General features: G+C 38.0%; 2 protein-coding genes and 1 pseudogene across 5 annotated transcripts; 1 reads left to right on the top strand and 2 right to left on the bottom strand.

Moving 5' to 3' along the window:
- Positions 1-1,563: 1,563 nt before the first annotated feature.
- On the bottom strand, positions 1,564-3,612 carry LOC18610612 (thioredoxin reductase NTRB-like; annotated as a pseudogene). Its single transcript, XR_016024213.1, has 2 exons — positions 2,376-3,612; positions 1,564-1,759 (listed from the first exon to the last, which is right to left on the bottom strand). The product of XR_016024213.1 is annotated as a thioredoxin reductase NTRB-like (transcript).
- Positions 3,613-6,885: 3,273 nt separating this feature from the next.
- Positions 6,886-10,914, top strand: PP7 (serine/threonine phosphatase 7). 2 transcript variants are annotated; one of them, XM_088803020.1, is made up of 6 exons: positions 6,886-7,684; positions 8,113-8,607; positions 9,026-9,172; positions 10,261-10,368; positions 10,570-10,698; positions 10,814-10,914. In XM_088803020.1, exons 1-5 carry the CDS (start codon positions 7,169-7,171, stop codon positions 10,648-10,650), a joined length of 1,347 nt encoding a protein of 448 aa, XP_088659146.1. In that variant the 5' UTR covers positions 6,886-7,168; the 3' UTR covers positions 10,651-10,698; positions 10,814-10,914. The 2 variants fall into 2 exon arrangements, with proteins under 2 accessions (XP_088659146.1, XP_007046435.3); XM_007046373.3 differs by having other exon boundaries at positions 10,570-10,914.
- A 146-nt stretch (positions 10,915-11,060) lies between these two features.
- Positions 11,061-17,463, bottom strand: LOC18610608 (AT-rich interactive domain-containing protein 3-like). 2 transcript variants are annotated; one of them, XM_018121849.2, is made up of 13 exons: positions 17,259-17,463; positions 15,895-16,730; positions 15,754-15,793; positions 14,538-14,590; positions 14,184-14,229; positions 13,726-13,818; positions 13,343-13,450; positions 13,129-13,180; positions 12,969-13,044; positions 12,778-12,844; positions 12,648-12,698; positions 12,237-12,329; positions 11,061-11,446 (listed from the first exon to the last, which is right to left on the bottom strand). In XM_018121849.2, exons 2-13 carry the CDS (start codon positions 16,716-16,718, stop codon positions 11,348-11,350), a joined length of 1,602 nt encoding a protein of 533 aa, XP_017977338.2. In that variant the 5' UTR covers positions 16,719-16,730; positions 17,259-17,463; the 3' UTR covers positions 11,061-11,347. The 2 variants fall into 2 exon arrangements, with proteins under 2 accessions (XP_017977338.2, XP_017977327.2); XM_018121838.2 differs by having other exon boundaries at positions 12,963-13,044; positions 17,259-17,462.
- Positions 17,464-17,562: the final 99 nt, after the last annotated feature.

The following is a 17,562-nucleotide window of genomic DNA, read 5'->3' as shown; positions in this document are numbered from 1 at the left end:
CTTTCCTTGCAAGTTTATCATGAGTGCAAGGGATAAGTAACATCACTAGTTTACATAGTTCTAAGAAAATGAAATAGTAATAAATTATGAGTACTATTATTTTACATTTATTGGAACCTAACATATAGTAGATTAAGTTTGTCTAATCGTATATACCTTGTAATTTTCCTTGAGCCTGAGAAAATACATATAAATTCTGATGCAAATAATTAATGTTAGATAGATAATTTGTCACTTAATTACCTTTTCGATAAATATTCGAAATTCTATATGAAAAGTGGTGCAAACATTTCTTGATAGAAGCTAGGAGATAACGAATGTCATGCGACCCCCTAGTCCCCTCCTTTATCATATATATTACTACCACAACATCCATCTAAATCCAAACTTTAAAAATATTATAATGTTTGTATAAAATTAAGTCTTTATGTAAAACCAATAACTCCGCTTTTAGGGAATTATTAAGTTCAAAATTTTCAAAAAAGTGAAAAACAAGCATACTTGTGTGGTCTCTCAATACGCCGCAATTTGAGAATGATTCTTGTAACTACCATCAACGTTCAATTTAAACTCACTCATTAATGGTTTATGCCAATAAATGATTTTGGGTGGAGCTGGCGACTCTTTTTGGAATTCTAATCTACACAATTGCATTATTTGAAGGTCCCTTTCCACTGCCATTTTTCCAATACCTTTCTCTGAAAAAGCTGCATCAAAAGCTTCCTAACTCTCCACACTATTCTATTAAGATGCATACCAAAGCTCCCGTGTTTAGCATCATTACGTTCAACCTATAAAAACTAACTAATAAATAACGGTAATAAAATTAAAATGTGACCGTGCTTGACATAATCGCCAAAATAAACCCATGCCCAGATAATATCTCGAGCTGTAAGGTTCAATGGTTGATATATATATTGAAAATAAATGGTTGATACTCGATAGAAGGGAACTGCAAGGAAAAGGGCTAAAGCATCAAATGATCTTCATTGCAGCACATCCAGGGTTGAGCCAGGGGTAGTTAAAGAGAAACAATTTTGACGATGGCCCACTTCCTAATTCTACTAGGTGTTCAACATTTGCTTGACCTCCTTGGATAACAAACCATGAATTTTGGCTGATAATTATCAACTAGAATTCACACAAAATCATTGGCGCGGAGACAGACCCCTACACTCCCAAAGAGTATCTTGAAAGACATCATAGATTCTATACTCCACGGTGCGTTTCTCTTACCCAACAGCAGTCGGGCAAATATTTTGTAACATGTCCTCTAATCAACTACTTCATACAGCGAATCATGCTTCCCTGACTTAACCGATGAATTTGTTGTCCTGATAATTAACCAAAATAGTAAGTCCAGGAATGTTAAGAGTACAAAATTGTAACTTAGTACTTCAACCACAACCTTAAGCTATGGTTTCTCAGAGCTCAATTTCGCAAATCCAATCTCAATAATCTTTGCTACCATGAAAATTGCAAAATCCTCTAGCCAATTGATCACCCATTCTCTAGTAATTGAACTCTTTACAGCTTAGTAAAAATAAAATAATAGACAAGACATAGCTAATCTACTTTCATTAAAAGCAGATATTGAATATCAATAACAATGCCAATTCTAATATTGATCCAGACAAAGAACTTGCTTCTAAATAAAGCATCTTTTAAATCCCCTGGAACATCACTCATCAATCGCTCTTGCCCTCCTAAGATCCAATCTCTTGCAAATAATGTTCCGCTACCAAGGCTGCCATGCACCCTGCATAGTTGCAAAACAAACAAATTTCCAGTCGGATAGATGAGAATAAACAAAACTTAATGCAGCAGCAAATATGCATGTTATGTACATAAAATCATAATTTTGCTGATTCAAATGGAAATGCATTTCAGTTTGCCATAGGAACTACTATCATGGAAAGTATACAAACAGAGCCATTGCAGATGATAAGCCAGTGACTGGAAATATTCTGCAGCTTATTTCCTTTTCATAATATGTCCGCCATCATGAATTTTACAGTAGCTTTTTTTCTAAAAGAACCATGTCACCAAGTTTTCAAGAGTCTAAAGTGAGGTTGAAGAGTTCTCCGGTCCCTCCCCTGCAAGCGCATGTGTTTTCTAATTTTCTCGTTCTTCAAAGCGAAAAGGAGTGAAGATTCATCTAAAGATGGAACATACGATAAATTAATGTTTGGTTAGATCTTATTCTTACATGTAAAATGACAAGCAAATATCCAATCCATGCCTTAGGCGACTGCTTCTTAGCATATGCAATCCGTGCCAGTTTATGTCATGTAAGCAAGCTTCATGCTTGATCACAATCAAAGAGTAAGGAAAATCAAGGAAGACAATAAACATGTGAAGGGAAAAGGACTAACCAGTGCCAGCAGCAGTAACAGCCTGCCTGTACTTCTTATCCTGGACATCTCCAGCAGCAAAAACGCCGCGCACGCTGGTCTGAGTTGTACCTGGCTTGGTGAGAATGTAGCCATCTGAATCAAGCTGCAGCTGGCCTTCCAAGAACTTGGTGGCGGGCTCGTGCCCAATGGCAAAGAACAAGCCAGAAACTTTCAAATCAGAAACCTCCCCGGTGAGCAGGTTCTTCACCTCTCTCCCTCCCAAAACCCCTCTCTCCCCATCCCCATACGCCTCCACCACCACCGAATTCCATAGCACCTCTATCTTAGGATTGGAAACAGCCCTGCTCTGCATGATCTTGGACGCCCTAAAGGTGTCTCTCCGGTGAATGATGTACACCTTGGAAGCGTACTTAGTGAGGTAGGTGGATTCCTCCATTGCAGAGTCACCCCCACCAATCACTGCCAGAGGCTTGTCCCTGAAGATTGGGGCCGCCCCATCACACACCTCGCAAGCTGAGATTCCTTTGTTCCAAAAGCCCCCTGACCCATCCCCTGAACCCGGGAAATTCAGCCGCTTTGCTACGGCCCCTGTGGCCACAATCACCGAGTCAGCCAGGACGGTTTTCGTATCGGTGATGATCCTGAACGGAGACGAAGAAAGGTCAACCTTGTTGACGGTTTCAGTGTAGATGGCGGTGCCAAAGCGGAGCTATTGATTGCGGCAGCGGTCCATAAGCTCCATGCCCATGATGCCGTCTGGGAATCCAGGGAAGTTCTCGACGTCGGTTGTGGTGGCAGCTGACCGCCAGGCGCGATGTCGTTAGCCATCCAGCCCTCGAAGAGAATGGGCTTCAGCTCAGCACGGGCGGTGTAGATGGCAGCCGTGTGGGCAGCGGGGCCACTGCCGATGATGCAAACCTTTGTCCTGAGAGGAGAGTCCATGGCAGAAGTGGCGGAGTTGGAAAAAGATGCTGCGGTCGTAACGGTAGCTGCAGCGGAAGTGGTCGCAACGCCAACCAAAGTGCGGGGTTTTCAGCCTGCTAGGGTTAGACCGGTAATTCATTTGGGTTTTAATGGACGCGTGGTTTTGGACCTTTTTACTTTTAATTCTTTTTCTAATTTTCTTCTCTTTTTTGGGGGTTTTCACTTGTGGTTGTTGGCGCCAAAACAAGTCTAGCTTATTTATTTAGAAGGGGGGAGATTTGTTTGAGGTATAAGTATTTGTATTGGTTGTGACTTGTGAGAATCCAATTCGCCAATTGCTTACCAATATATATGTATATGCAAATGCAATGCTTGATTGTTAGCTACTCTCAGATTCTTCCAGACTTTGTTTGTGTTAAGTAAGTATATAATTAGTAACCCATTTCAAGTTTCTTTCCTTTCTTGCCTTGGTATCTTCTCCCTTATGTGCCTATAATAAAATACGTGTAAGGATCTGAATGTATGTTTTTCTTCTTGTTTAGTGCACGTGATAAATTGTGTTATATCTTATAAGATTTAGCATTAATCCTGAATTATGAGTTGTGACTTGATTTGTCGGAAAAGTAAGCATAACCATACAACCAGTAATTAACATTATTTAACATCATCTTCAATCTTGTATCAAGAAAGAAAAAGCATCTTCTTATTAAATCTTCAATGGTCAGATAGCACTCAGGCCCAACAAAATTTCTGAGCCGATGTTAAATCGTATATAAATGGTCCAAATGGATTAGCTGTCCAACTATCAGCATCACATCATTGGTCTCATCACTGTATTATAAAATTAATTAATTACCCCAAAGCCAAAACTTCTACAAAGTCAAAAAAAAGGGTGGTGGCCGTTCCTTTTGGCTTTTATGTTTAGTCAAATAATGGCAATCGAGTTAGGTGGTAATTCAAATATTAGAATTTTCAAATTCAATTCATACCTACTCTGAACCTTCACAAAATTTTGCCCATTTCCCTTCAAGCATTCAATCAAACCAAAATAATTAATACTCTCACGGCAGGGTTCTTCAAAACTCAAGATATACACCAATGACTTACAAAGTATATACATGCAGGAGGAAGAGCAAACTAGTTAAATGTGGCAGATTAACAGTAATTAATTCAACGAATTAAATCTCAGACGATTAATCTTACAAGGATCAGACTAAGGAGCTTAGGCTTAACTATCTTTGGCAGGCAGGCAGAGGTTGCCTCTGATCCACGGAAAGAGAAGAGCGCTTGATAAACTCCAAGCAGTCTGCAATGGCCTCAGAATAAAAAGAATTAGAGCGTCCCAACGATGGTCTCAACCTGGTAGTGGTACTGTTCGGTAAAGGCAGCTGCAGTTCCTTCGGCGTCACTAAAGTCCTGCTGCTGCTGCTGCTGACCCTGCCGCTGCTGTTATCTCTCTTGATGCTGCTATTTCCGATATTGATACCTAATTTCTTTATCAATCGCAAAGCTCGCCCGTATGATGTTCTCCATCTACTTAATAGCCTGAACAAATAAAAGAACCTTGCGCGTAGCCCTTGAACCGAAAATCTTCTGGGGTTAAGCCTGAAACCTTTGTTTCCACTTCCCTGGCATCTCCGCCCAACCCTGTTGTACCTCATATGACTACTCATGTTTCTGTTGAGGCTAATTAAGACAATGAATTATTATAAACATGCAACCAACCAAGGAAGAGACAAGGAAGAAAAGAAAAGAAAAAAACCCTATTCCCTGCTTCTCGATCGGGGAGCCGTATATTCATACACTAGTATTATGTATGATAATGGGTCGGAGGAGGAGCTCTTGGAAGGTGAGCTAGTGGTGTGGAAGGAAGGAACTTGGAAATGGTGGGTTTTGGAGTATGTTGGACTTTAAGCTTTGGGCGGTTTCTCCAGCGGAAATATAACGCAGAAGCAGAATATTAATAGGTGGTATTGTAAAACGTGGATATGACCAGATCATGCATATATTCGCTCCAATATGTTTAATAAGTGTAAATATATATATATATATATATACACACACACTTGACACTAGTAGCATAACAATATTAATAATGAATAAATGAAAAGGAGGTTTTGTAATATTAGTAATTGGTAGGGTAAGTAGGGCAAGAAGGAAAAGAAATGCAAGTGTCTCTTTTCAGATTATTAGGTGTGATTGAACATGAAGGCTGAGGCGGGAGCGGCCCAACAACAAACGCAAAATCAAATTGCCAATTAGATGTGGAATTTGGTAGACCACTCCGTTAAATTTCCTCTTTTTGACTTATGATTATGTCTTTTTCTACTGTATTAGCATAGGAACTTGTCGCTGAGATTGATAATTGCGTTGTGTTGTATCCCCGCAAGCGGCAAATGAAGTTACAAACTCATTTCATTATATGCATGTAGGCCTCAGCCTGGTATAATATTGCTATCGTTCAGATGGTCAACTGTCAGCGTTTGCATCAGAGGAAAATTGCGAGGGCAAGGCACAAAGGTCAGCAACGTTGGTCATCAACTCCTTAATTACAGGTACAGATGGTTTGTTGTTTACTGAAGTATTAGGTAGGGCAGGAAATGAAAACAGCCTGCAAACACGCAGGAGATTACGTGGCAGCGTTCCTTTGCGGCCATGGTTGGCCTTCTCACTTTCTCAGGAGTCCGGATATATAAGTAGTGCACAACACAAGGCTTCAAACTTCCATTTTCCTTTCCTGTCTTGTGCGAGTATACTCATCAAAGGATGTGTTGATTAATGCATGGTGATAAATCAAGCATTTAAGATTTTAACTTTATAAAAGAGAGACACATCCATTTTGAACTTTGTAACAATATTTCTAAACGTAAGACTTCTTAATTAGTAAGCCTATATAGTCAAGCATTCTTAATTTCCTGTCATGGGTGAATAGGAATCAACTTTACAGTGTGGACTGCAATCCAAAAAAGTCCAAAACAAAACCCCCTTTTTTGGTTTTTGGCTGCTAAGCGGTGTACAACCACGACCAGCGGTGCGCAGCACATAGCAAATATCAGCATCATGATCTGCCGATCGAGGTTCACCCAAGTCCTAAAGGGCGAAGGCCAGGTTCAATGACAAATTTTGGAACCTGCTACTGGCACTGCAAATTACTTATACAAACAATTGTAGTGACAGGCTGACGGAGAGTTTCGGATTGTGGTGAAACAGAATAAAGTAGCTAGGCAGGTTGGAAACCAGTTAGCAGCAACATTTACAACATAGATATTGTTAATTTAAGATGAAAGGTTCATTTTCATAAAAAGAGTGAAATATAAACAATTGAAAAGAAAGAAGAGAATTGAGATTACTACTAATGATCAGAAAAATTATTGCTAAACTAAAGAGATAAGTGCGAGCGAGGCCAGCATCTGGTGGTCGGTGCTGAATGGGAACGGGAATCCGTTGTCTGGATGCCGATATGAGTTTTCATTTAATTAATAAAAAAGTTGACAATTTGTGAAAAAGGTTCAGAAAGTCATAATGGTAAGCGAGACACACCTGTATTGTATTTTCATAATTCATATATAGGAGCAGTATGTACATATATTTTCACAAGTAGTAGCAGATTCCTAGTCCTGATAACTTTTAAACACTTTTGCTATTAACTCTAATACCACTGGATTATAAAGTGACTCGCACACACAGCCTCCTACCAAAATAACTAATGGAGAGCCAAAAACCGTTGTAATTGTACTGTATGTTCCATGTTCCATGTTCCATGTTCCAAGTTCCAACTGTATGCTGGGCTTCCAATTTTCTGAAACAGTTTCTCATCTGAAAATAAAAAACAAATTCTTTCTCACAAATTTTTAGAGAAAAAGGGGAAAAAAGAAACCCTACTTTTTATGTCTTCTGAAAACATCTCTAATACCATTACCAGTCCGACTTCAAGAGATGCAGATGCCTCCTCCTCCACCACCACTACGCCCACCTCCTGCGACAACCGCTCTCCATCCCCTTCCCCACCCCCACCGGCTGCTCCGGTTCCTCTGTCTTGGCCTTCCGATGGGAAGCTGAGCCTTGAGTGGATCCAGCATGTCATGTCGGCGTTGGACTGGTCTTCAAGAAATCTGCCCCCCTCGGCCTTCCCCTCCGTGCTCCCCGTTCCCGTCTTTGATGCCCTCGTCCTCACCGCTTCTAAGATCCTCCACAAAGAACCCAATTGCCTGCAAATCGAGACCCTCGACTCCGATTCAACGGTTGTGGTGGTTGGCGATCTTCATGGGCAATTGCATGATCTTCTATTCCTCCTCAAAGATGCTGGCTTTCCTGCTCAAAATCGTATCTTTGTCTTCAACGGGGATTACGTTGACAGAGGAGCTTGGGGTCTTGAGACTTTCTTGCTCTTGTTAGCCTGGAAGGTACTTCCAATTTTCAAGTTGTCTTTATAATTAAAGGATACACTTTTACGTGTTTTAGTATTTCAATACCATCTTTCGTTCTCTGTTTGTAAATGAATTTCCCCCAATGGGATAGCTTCTTAACACGCTAGATTATCACTTTGACGATCAATTATACAGTAGCAATACCTTCCCTTACATATCATTTTCTCCCTATCTTATTTTTCAGATTTGTTCATTTGTATTTTCTTTTCCTGTTTCTTTTCAAACGCTGGTTCAATGCTTGCCTTTTGTGGTCAATCGAAAAATCCACTTCACTTCTCATAAATTAAGCTTATTTCTTTTCCTTACATTAGATTGGCTTTTGATTATTGGCACAGATTTTTTTGTGAAATAAATATCTATTTTGATAATTAAATAACATTTGACAAGATATCATATTCTTCTAGGTTTTCATGCCACATAGAGTTTACCTTCTTCGTGGAAATCATGAATCCAAATACTGCACCTCTGTTTATGGATTTGAGAAGGAAGTTCTGGCAAAGTATGGAGATAAAGGTAAGCATGTGTACCGCAAATGTTTGGGATGCTTCGAAGGACTACCTTTGGCCTCTATAATTGCTGGGCGTGTATATACTGCTCATGGCGGCCTTTTCCGCAGCATTTCAGTCACCCCTTCAAAGAGGTCAAAAGGGAAGAAGAATCGTAGGATAAGCCTCAACCCTGTAGCCAACTCTTTGTGCCTTGGTTCTTTCGAGGAATTATCTAAAGCTCGAAGATCAGTTCTTGATCCTCCATGGGAAGGATTGAATTTGATTCCAGGTGACGTGCTATGGTCAGATCCATCAATGAGCCCTGGTCTTTCCCCAAATAAAGAGAGAGGAATTGGCTTGTTATGGGGTCCTGATTGCACCGAGGAGTTCTTGAAGAAGTTCAAACTAAAGGTAACATCATAAGTACGTTTTCCATTTAAAGCTTTTGTTTAACAGTTGAGTTATTTTCATGTTATTAAAATATTGTGCTTCCACTCTCCTTGTTTACCTGTCGAAACTTGCACTTTGGATTCAAGTCTGCAGAGAGTACCAGTAAGATAGTAACTTGATGATGTAAAAACTTACAGCTATACTAATATTGCTCATAAACTTTGTCTTTCTTTATGTACGGTAAACTTAAACTTTAGTTGATAACTGTGTAATAGATTTTTCTATTCAATTGTTCGAGTGAAATTTAAGGCATATAGTGATTCTTTCATTTTTATAATTTGTATGTTACTTATTACAGCTATTAATCCTAGGGGCTAGCTCTTGTTTTTTTGTTGCAAAATATTGATAGTTTGGTTGCTGTTTGGTGCCATTGCCTCAGCTAATCATCAGATCACATGAAGGCCCTGATGCTAGAGAAAAGAGGCCTGGTCTTGCAGGAATGGATGAAGGATACACCATAGATCATGATGTGGAGTCAGGGAAGTTGATAACTGTGTTTAGTGCTCCTGACTACCCACAATTTCAGGTATCTTCATGATCTTCAATGGTTTAATTTTTTTCCCTCAAAATACAAATGCATTGCTTCTGGTTTTCATTCCTGACAACAAATGACAACTTATGTATGTGTCTTGCTTGTATTGCATCTGCCAACATCCTTGCAAATATTTTTGTGGATTTGTATCCTCGACTTTATTCTACCGATATTTTGTGCTGTTATATGTGGTGTTTAAGATGGGATATCTTTTGTGTGAAATCATTGAGGTGTTTTGGGAGATTTGACTGCCTGTAAATGTATCTTTGGTTTTCCAAATGGGAAGTAAAAGTCTTTTTTTTTTTCCTAGGTCTAGCCAGTTTGTGTAGAATCATAAACTTGGACATGATTCCATTGACGTGGTCTAGTGGTCTTGTTGAAATGCATCACAGGGATATAAATCTCTTAAACTGTCAGATACTTGATATACCAAGGTTGATTTGTGTTTTGTATTTGTCATGTTTACATGTGAGATATTCTGTTTATGAATGTCTTGCTCAAATGAAAAACTAAAGAGAGGATTTTTTTTTTAATTTTTATTTTGTACTTTTGGTTCAACAGATGTAATTATTGCTACAAAGTAATTGACAAAAAACAAAGCCTTTTTACCTTTGTGTTTCATGAGGAGCATATCTTGAGTAGATCATTAAGAGCAAGGTCCTTATAACTGTATCTCCTTTATTTATACTTAATTTTTGTTTCTTCCTCCTTTCTTCAAATGCAATCATTTCTACTGCTGTCTTTTCCTTATGTGCTAACACATGCATTATAGCTATCTTATCTCAACTACACTCGTATTTGCAGAAGTTGGCTCTTAGTTGCCTAACATTGAGTTCCACCATGCATTGCTGGCCTTGTTGTTGTCATGTAGAATTTCTCTTAATGATATTACTATGAGTAGTGGATACGAAATATATGAGACAATCTCTATTGTTTGAGTCAATTTTGTTTACTTAACATTGGGGAGTGTCACATTCTCTGAGTATCTTGTAGCTGTTGATATTTGACTGGTAAAGCACAATTTAACGTTGTCCTTAGATAACCACTATACAACTTGTTAAGTTTTTCTTTCTGCAATGCAGGCAACGGAAGAGAGATACAATAACAAAGGGGCATATGTTGTGTTGAAGCCCCCTGATTTTGATGATCCCGAATTCCATAGTTTTGAAGCAATTGCCCCAAGACCAAAGGTATCAAACTGGGTTATAAAATGTAATCACCAACAATATACTTGAGCATTCTAATTACAAACTTACTAACTGCAAAATTCGAAGACCAAATTTTACATGTATTAATTGGTTTAGATCTGCTAGTTGATGGGAATGGTGCCCATATTGGATGAAACTATGTTTTGAAAACATCTAATTATTGCAATGGAACCACGCATGCAGGTCAATGCATACTATGACTATGAAGATGTGATTGATTCTGATGAAGAGTTGGACTTGGCGTCAATGGTGACTGCCTCGTGATGTTTGGGCTCAGTATGCTTTTGACAAGGTCATTTCATAATGATATACGTATGTATACTTTCCATTATTTGGTGGTGATAATTATATTTTGTATCAAGAAGCATTTTTAAGTTTCAACACGAGGTGGTTTCTGTGTAATTGTTTAATTTTTCCTCTTTTCTAGAATGGAATGGATTGAAGAAAGGGAAGAAGAGAGTGCCGCACAATTATTTGTCATCTGATCTCAATCCCATATATGAGAACATGAGTTTATCAGGGATACCATACACGGCATTGCTATCTGCTTGCGAGATTCTGTTTGAAGAATTAAGATGATCACAATTCACAACCAGCCCTCCCTACCGTGTTCCCCAATAATTACTCATATTTTGTTCCAATTGGAATGAATTTGAAACTAATATCACCGCCAATGAATGAGAAAATCTTGCAGTCATTCCTTAAGCAGCTCTATAAGATCAGCCATGTACAACTTTTCCAAAGAATAAAAAGGATATCTTGCATGTAGCACTCACTAGAATCATAAAAAGGCGACATACGTTAAACTACACTACTTTTTGGAAACAAAAATTCAAATGCACAGGTCCAAAACTAAAACTGGGGCTTGCTTCATTATCCTCTGGCTTAATCCTCCTAGTCACTAGTCACCCCTTACCTCACGCAGCTGGTGGAGCCGAGCAGATGTTTTTAGTCCCGCTAGTCACACTTGCTCAAAGGGAACACGAACAAACAACTGTCCATGAAGGGTTACCACAGCTGACGTTTGATGTGGATCAATCCTTGCGGGCAAGCTGACAACCTGACATCAAAAGACCAAATTGTCGACATCATGAAGAGCTAATTACTTCATAATGTCTTACCCCCCAAAAGAGAAAGAGAATACCACCACCTAAGGCTAGAATGAGAATAAATTTCTTTCCTACATTTAATGACTGACGTGAGACATTTTAGTGCTAGCTAGGGAAGTGCCATCATCACGGCCACAATAAAATTTTAAAAACAGTTCTAAAGTGGCCCTAACATTGGCTACAAGGTCGGACATCAACCACAAAAGATGATGCCTGTAATGAAGATAATGATTAAGTTATTAACTGGCAGTTTGCCTTGAGATTTTGAACCAAATTGACTGAGCATTAATAGAATTATTTCCAATAAAACCTTGATTAGTCTCGGGAAGATGTTCATATCGATAAATCATAATACATACAATTGTTCTGTTGGGAAGATTGAAGGTTCTTGATAGAAACATATGAAGGAGCCAAAATTTTTCAAGGATTAGTCCATTTTTGATAAAATATTGGACTGAAGAAGCAAACTAAAGATAAGGATATGTTCAAATACATTTTTTATATGAAATAAATGATCTGAGTCAACCTGAAAATCTTCTCATTCTATATAATTATTTAGACCAATTCACCCTCATGGATGTAAAACTCACAGAAGAGACTAAAAACATGGCATACAAATACATTTATAATAATGACATCCATATAAAGATGCAATGCAAAATATATTCTAGCTAATAAAGCAATTAGAACAATATTTCCCTTCTAGAATACTTTTTTCATAGCTTCTTGTATACTACACACCTTTTTAAAGGGTGTGACACCCCAAGGATTATCGGGATGCTCAGGTTCGCCGCTTATTACTAGGCGTCCTGCAGGATCAGATTGAACACGCACCTAAAATTGCAACATAACCACATAAGAAAAGCTTCCATAGAGATGGTGCAGAAATTTAGTGTTAACTGCCAGAAAAACAATTCTAGCTAGTGTATGATTCCATGATCAAAATCCAAGAACAATTTGTCTCAAAAGCCCTGCAGATCACATTCTCATGCTTCATGAAACCAAATGCTTAGTAAAGCTGCAAACTTAGGCCAATCTTTGAATGATGATTATTCCAACAAAAGGCACTGTTTGTACACATTGGTTCTAACCATATGTAGTAAAAAATAAAAATAAAAACCACAAACAGTTTTTAGGGTTTTTTGTACTGACCTCCTCTCGAAGAAGGCCTGGCACTAGAGCATAGACCTCAAAACAATCTTTCTGTAAAACCAAAACAAGCCAAACTTTCAAAAACCAGAACTACATGTCCTTTCTGGAGAGAAGGGGCATAGAAACTTACAGTTTTCTGCACATTGATCTTAACCCAATCAGCTGGGGGTCCAATATCAACCACCGTTGTCTCCACACTAGTCAATTAAGAAGAAAGTCAATATATTGCATCCAAAGAGGCTGTACAAAATTATTTTCACCTCAAACAAATTGGTAAAGGGCATAGTCAACACCCATAATATATGTGACATGGACCTTAACTGTGCCTTGGATACTTTGGTACGTGCAGCTTTGACAGCATGGTCCAAGTAAGATGGTTTCTTACGTTTAAGCAAACCTGCATTAGTACATAAGAATCCAGCTTCATAAATCTTCATAAGCTTTAAAACATCAAGAACGAAAATTTGTTTAAAGGCCATACCAAGGCTTTTAAGCTGTTTTTCACGCTTTTGCAGAGAAATAGAATTCTTATCCTACCAAAAAATAAAATGGATAAATTGCAATATCATACTATATCATGATCAAAAGATTACACATGAAAATGAACTGGAGCTCTTCTTTTCCTCTTTTTTCCCCCTTTATGGATTAATAGGAAAAACAGAGGAAACAAATTGCATGCTTGATTTTCACCACACCTTAATTATTGGGTCACTGACTTCACCATTACTTAAATGACGTTGTGAGTGCCAACCTCGCATAGCACGAGCTGCTGCATCCCTCCGTGCTCTACCTGATCCTGCAGCCTAATCACAAGTAGCATCATAAAGAATGTTGGAAGGGACAATTAAGAAAGATAAACCTCACAAAATCTATTGCAATTAGAGATACAAAAGGTGACAACTTTTGAAGTATAACATTTCACCATACAACTTTTAAGCAGACATGGTTTGGGAAAACAGAATTACATAAAGTTGAATACTTTTAAACCCAGTTAAACTTACCACAATCTCAATCAATATCTTTTCCTTTTTTTTTTTTTTTTGAAAAAATCCGATAGTAGAATGATAGTCCATATTACCTGATTATCAACATTCATGGGTTCTGATTGGGAAGCAATAGGTATATTAAGCTCACCACCGCATGTCTTATGCCTTTCATAATCAAGGAGTGCCTGACAATGCATAAAAATCATAACCAAAAAAAGGCACAAGCATTGGATAATAACTGCCTCAGGTATATGAAGGAAACAAAGGCATAAAACTCAAATTTGCATAGAATATATGTATATCACAAAGTAAATTATGGAGCCACACAGCTGCTTATGACATAGCAATCATGTCAAGTTCTGTCACCAATAAGGCAGTTCACTTGATGCACCGGTATGGAAGCAAGATATTATTTAAAGGAAGTTGTGTCCAATTTTTCCAAATCTTTTTTTTTTAACCAAAGGTGCAGAGCCATGTGGAAATGCTAACAAACCAAAAATGAGATGCCAGAGTATTTGCCTAAGCATGCATGATTTATAATGTAAAATACCTTCTCATAGAAACCACGAAATGTCCATGAAACGGTAGTACAGGTCCTGCACAAATTGAAACAGAAAAGATATAAATATCATTGATTTTTTGGAGTGAAGAGAGAGAGAGAGAGAGAGAGAGAGAGAGAGAGAGAGAGAGAGAGAGAGAGAGAGAGAGAGAGAGGGAGGGAACTTAACATAGAAAATAACATTTTCATTTTGTGAATGAGCAACATTTGTGTCCTTAAGAACTAGAGTTCATAAAAGATTTTAAATTTAAATGATTGAACCACATTATCGATTTCCTAAATAAGGAGATTTCCATATGCAAGCTAAAAACAAGATTGAAAGTAACTCTGCATCTTGTCCCTTACTTTGGGGGCTTGAAAGATTCTCCCACTTGCCGCCACAATTTACATGAAGTTACCTATCCATAGTAAGAAGGTGGTTATATCCACATTTGCAACTGAGAAAATAATGAGTATAAAGAGTTCAATTTACAGAATATACACATCAGAGCAACCCACATAACAAACATTGGCAAGATATATATAACTACATGGTTTAACAGAAGTTCTTTAAAAAATGTGTGTGTGTGTGTGTGAGAGAGAGAGAGAGAGAGAGAGAGAGAGAGAGTTTTCTGAGAGGATTGAGTTTAGATTAAGTTAGGTCAAATTGTACAACAAACCATGCTAAAATTTATATATGCTTTTCTAATCTAACTTCTCGAAAAGCAAAAATCTTATATAAGTGAGGATGTAGTATTTACCACTAATTCAGAAATCTAACATAAACCAAAATAAAGACCTTGATAAAATTACAGGAGAAAAAGTAATGTTATGAAAGGGACAGTTCTCTTCAGAAAGATTTACACCCAAACAAATTAGCGATGGCAAGATTGTTGCCTAGCACTCCACTGAATCAGCATGTTGTCAAAAAAGTAAGCTCAGTTAGCTTCCAGGAAATTTTTTTACGAAAATGCCAAACAAGAATCAAACAGAAAAGACAGTGGACAGGCAAGGAAAAAAAATAACTGGCAGAGATTTTAATTTAAGACCATGATCATGGCCAATTAGGAATGGAACAATGACCGCATTAAAATGCTAAAATAAGAGTAACTATCCAGAGGAAATATAATTAAAAGGTGAAAAGAAACAGAAAGCTACCCTATGACTTTTAAAGGAACAATTTACCCTTTTTATTAGATTTTGGATGAAACATAAACTAGTTGCAACTTACAAATACTAGCTTGTTTTATTAGGGTTAAGATTGGTTTTTCCAGTAGTCAAAGAAGCCCAGTTTACTCATCCACTTGATGATATAAATTTTAGCAAATTTGTGTGATAGTGTGCACATGTGCATCTTTGAGGGGGGAGGATGAATTCGAGCCACTACTAACTATTTCATACACAAGGTAATATAAATTTATTTTTCTGAAATTACATAAAAATAAGGTAATTGCCAGCTCCAGTCATATTGTGTTCCTTAACTTGGCTAACCTAAAACCATTTACAATTTATAAAAGTAGATTGCACAACGCATGCAAAAATTTTAAACATTTAATTGAAATCATGGCAAAACACTACATACCTTGTCATAGCCACCCAATCTAGTAACAGCTCTCCACAGCCTTATCCCCGTAAAAGGTGAATAAATGTCAGTTAACCAGAAATTTACCAACACATCATAGTTGCAAATAGAAAACAATAATTCAAGTACAAATAAACATACTTAAGGCAATTGAGTCCTTCTCCATAAAATTTAGGAGGCTTAAATTCCATGCCTCTCTCTTTGAAGAAAATTTCCAGTTGCTTCATGAAGGCTGATTGCTCCTCTTCGGTTCCTGACTCATTGCCATCAGAAAAATGAACATCATCAAAGCGAAATGAGAGCTCAGAATTGCTGTTCCCATTAACAGGGGCTGTAGGTAAGTCCACTTTATTGACCCCATTCTTCAAATCATCCCCCTTCTCCTTCACCAGTTTGATATCAGAAGATGATGGACAAGGCGTAAGTTGTTCAGGTTCATTAGGGCTTGTAGGTACAGGGTCAATATCACAATTAGTTTTACTTAGAGGTAATGCAGAACAAGTTTCAGTTTTGGCATTTGCAGCTGGTTTTGGAGGAGAGCCAGAGGAGGTTTCAGTTTTAACATCAGTTGTGGGTTCAGCAATTTGAATATGATTGGAGGACGAAGGGGAGTCAATTGTAGCATCCATGGGTGCCTTCAGATCAGAGGATTCAGATTTCACATTACTTGGGATTTCAGTAGCAGGCTTCAATGAAGCTTGGTCATTGTGGATAGGAACTGAGCTAAGAGAATGCTGAGGTGGAGTAGAATGTGGTTCTATGTTGTTATCAGCATTGGTGTTCTCAGTCTGAGAGGGAATTGAATTAGCCTCCACGGGTACAGAGGAAGGGGAAGAAGATTGTTCCTGAAGCTGGGGAGTACCAGGATGGTCTCCCTGGTTCATGTCAGAAGCACCTGGAACAGCTAGTTCTGCCTCGTTTTCATTTTCCTTGGTATCACTTATCATGGAGTCCATTCTATGCATGGTTGAAAACTCCTACACATCCATGATCCATATTATATTTTAGTTTTATTTATCTATGTATTGTAAAAGAAAAAAACGTTTGTTAATTATTAACAATCAAGCAGTCGATTGTCTCAAGGAACGAATCACTTAATTGAGGAAACCATAAACCACAGTTGAGGTGACGAAATCCAAAACAAGAAAATGAATGTGAAGGAGAAAAAAGTCTGAACTTTACTATCTGTGGCTGCTTCTCTTAAAACTTAAAAGGAGAGTCAAAAGAAAATTTTCAACTTTGCCCAAAGAAAATGCAATAATAAGCAGGATTATATTGCTTAAAGAAAATGCAATTATTAAATTGGAAAAGAAAAAAGAGGAATAAAGAGAGACTTGCCTGCTTTCAAAAATGAAGGTGGAGGAGGAGAAGGAATCCTGAACCCTAATGTAAGTAAACCCTAAAATTTTCTAATTAATTCTATTCTGGGTTTCGCTGAGCTTCAAAATCGAAATATATATATATATACCGTACGAAAGAAAGATAAAACAAATCCTCTGGATTACCTTCTTGCTTTCTTTAATTTTGATTTACTCCAGCTGCTTGTCTACCAGACTGATACTCGACAGACACTAGCTAGAAATTTCTTTGATCACGCATTCCTTGAGCGTTCTTTCTTTCTTTACTTCTGCCTTTGGACTTTGGAGTTTCGATGCCACCGCACCAGAACACCACCCCACGTGCACGATACCAGTTCTCATACTTGTGCGAAACGACGTCACCGCTTCTTTTCTCGGACCTTTAACCAGTTCTTGGCCCAACAATGGCCCAGGATAAAAATTTAGCCCACAACATAAACAAGGGGAGGGG

The sequence above is a fragment of the Theobroma cacao genome, chromosome 1 (assembly GCF_053813885.1).
Source record: "Theobroma cacao isolate CCN51 chromosome 1, ASM5381388v1, whole genome shotgun sequence".
Classification (NCBI taxonomy): domain Eukaryota; kingdom Viridiplantae; phylum Streptophyta; class Magnoliopsida; order Malvales; family Malvaceae; genus Theobroma; species Theobroma cacao.
Note: the sequence above shows the minus strand (reverse complement) of the source record. Positions and strands in the feature narration are given on the sequence as shown.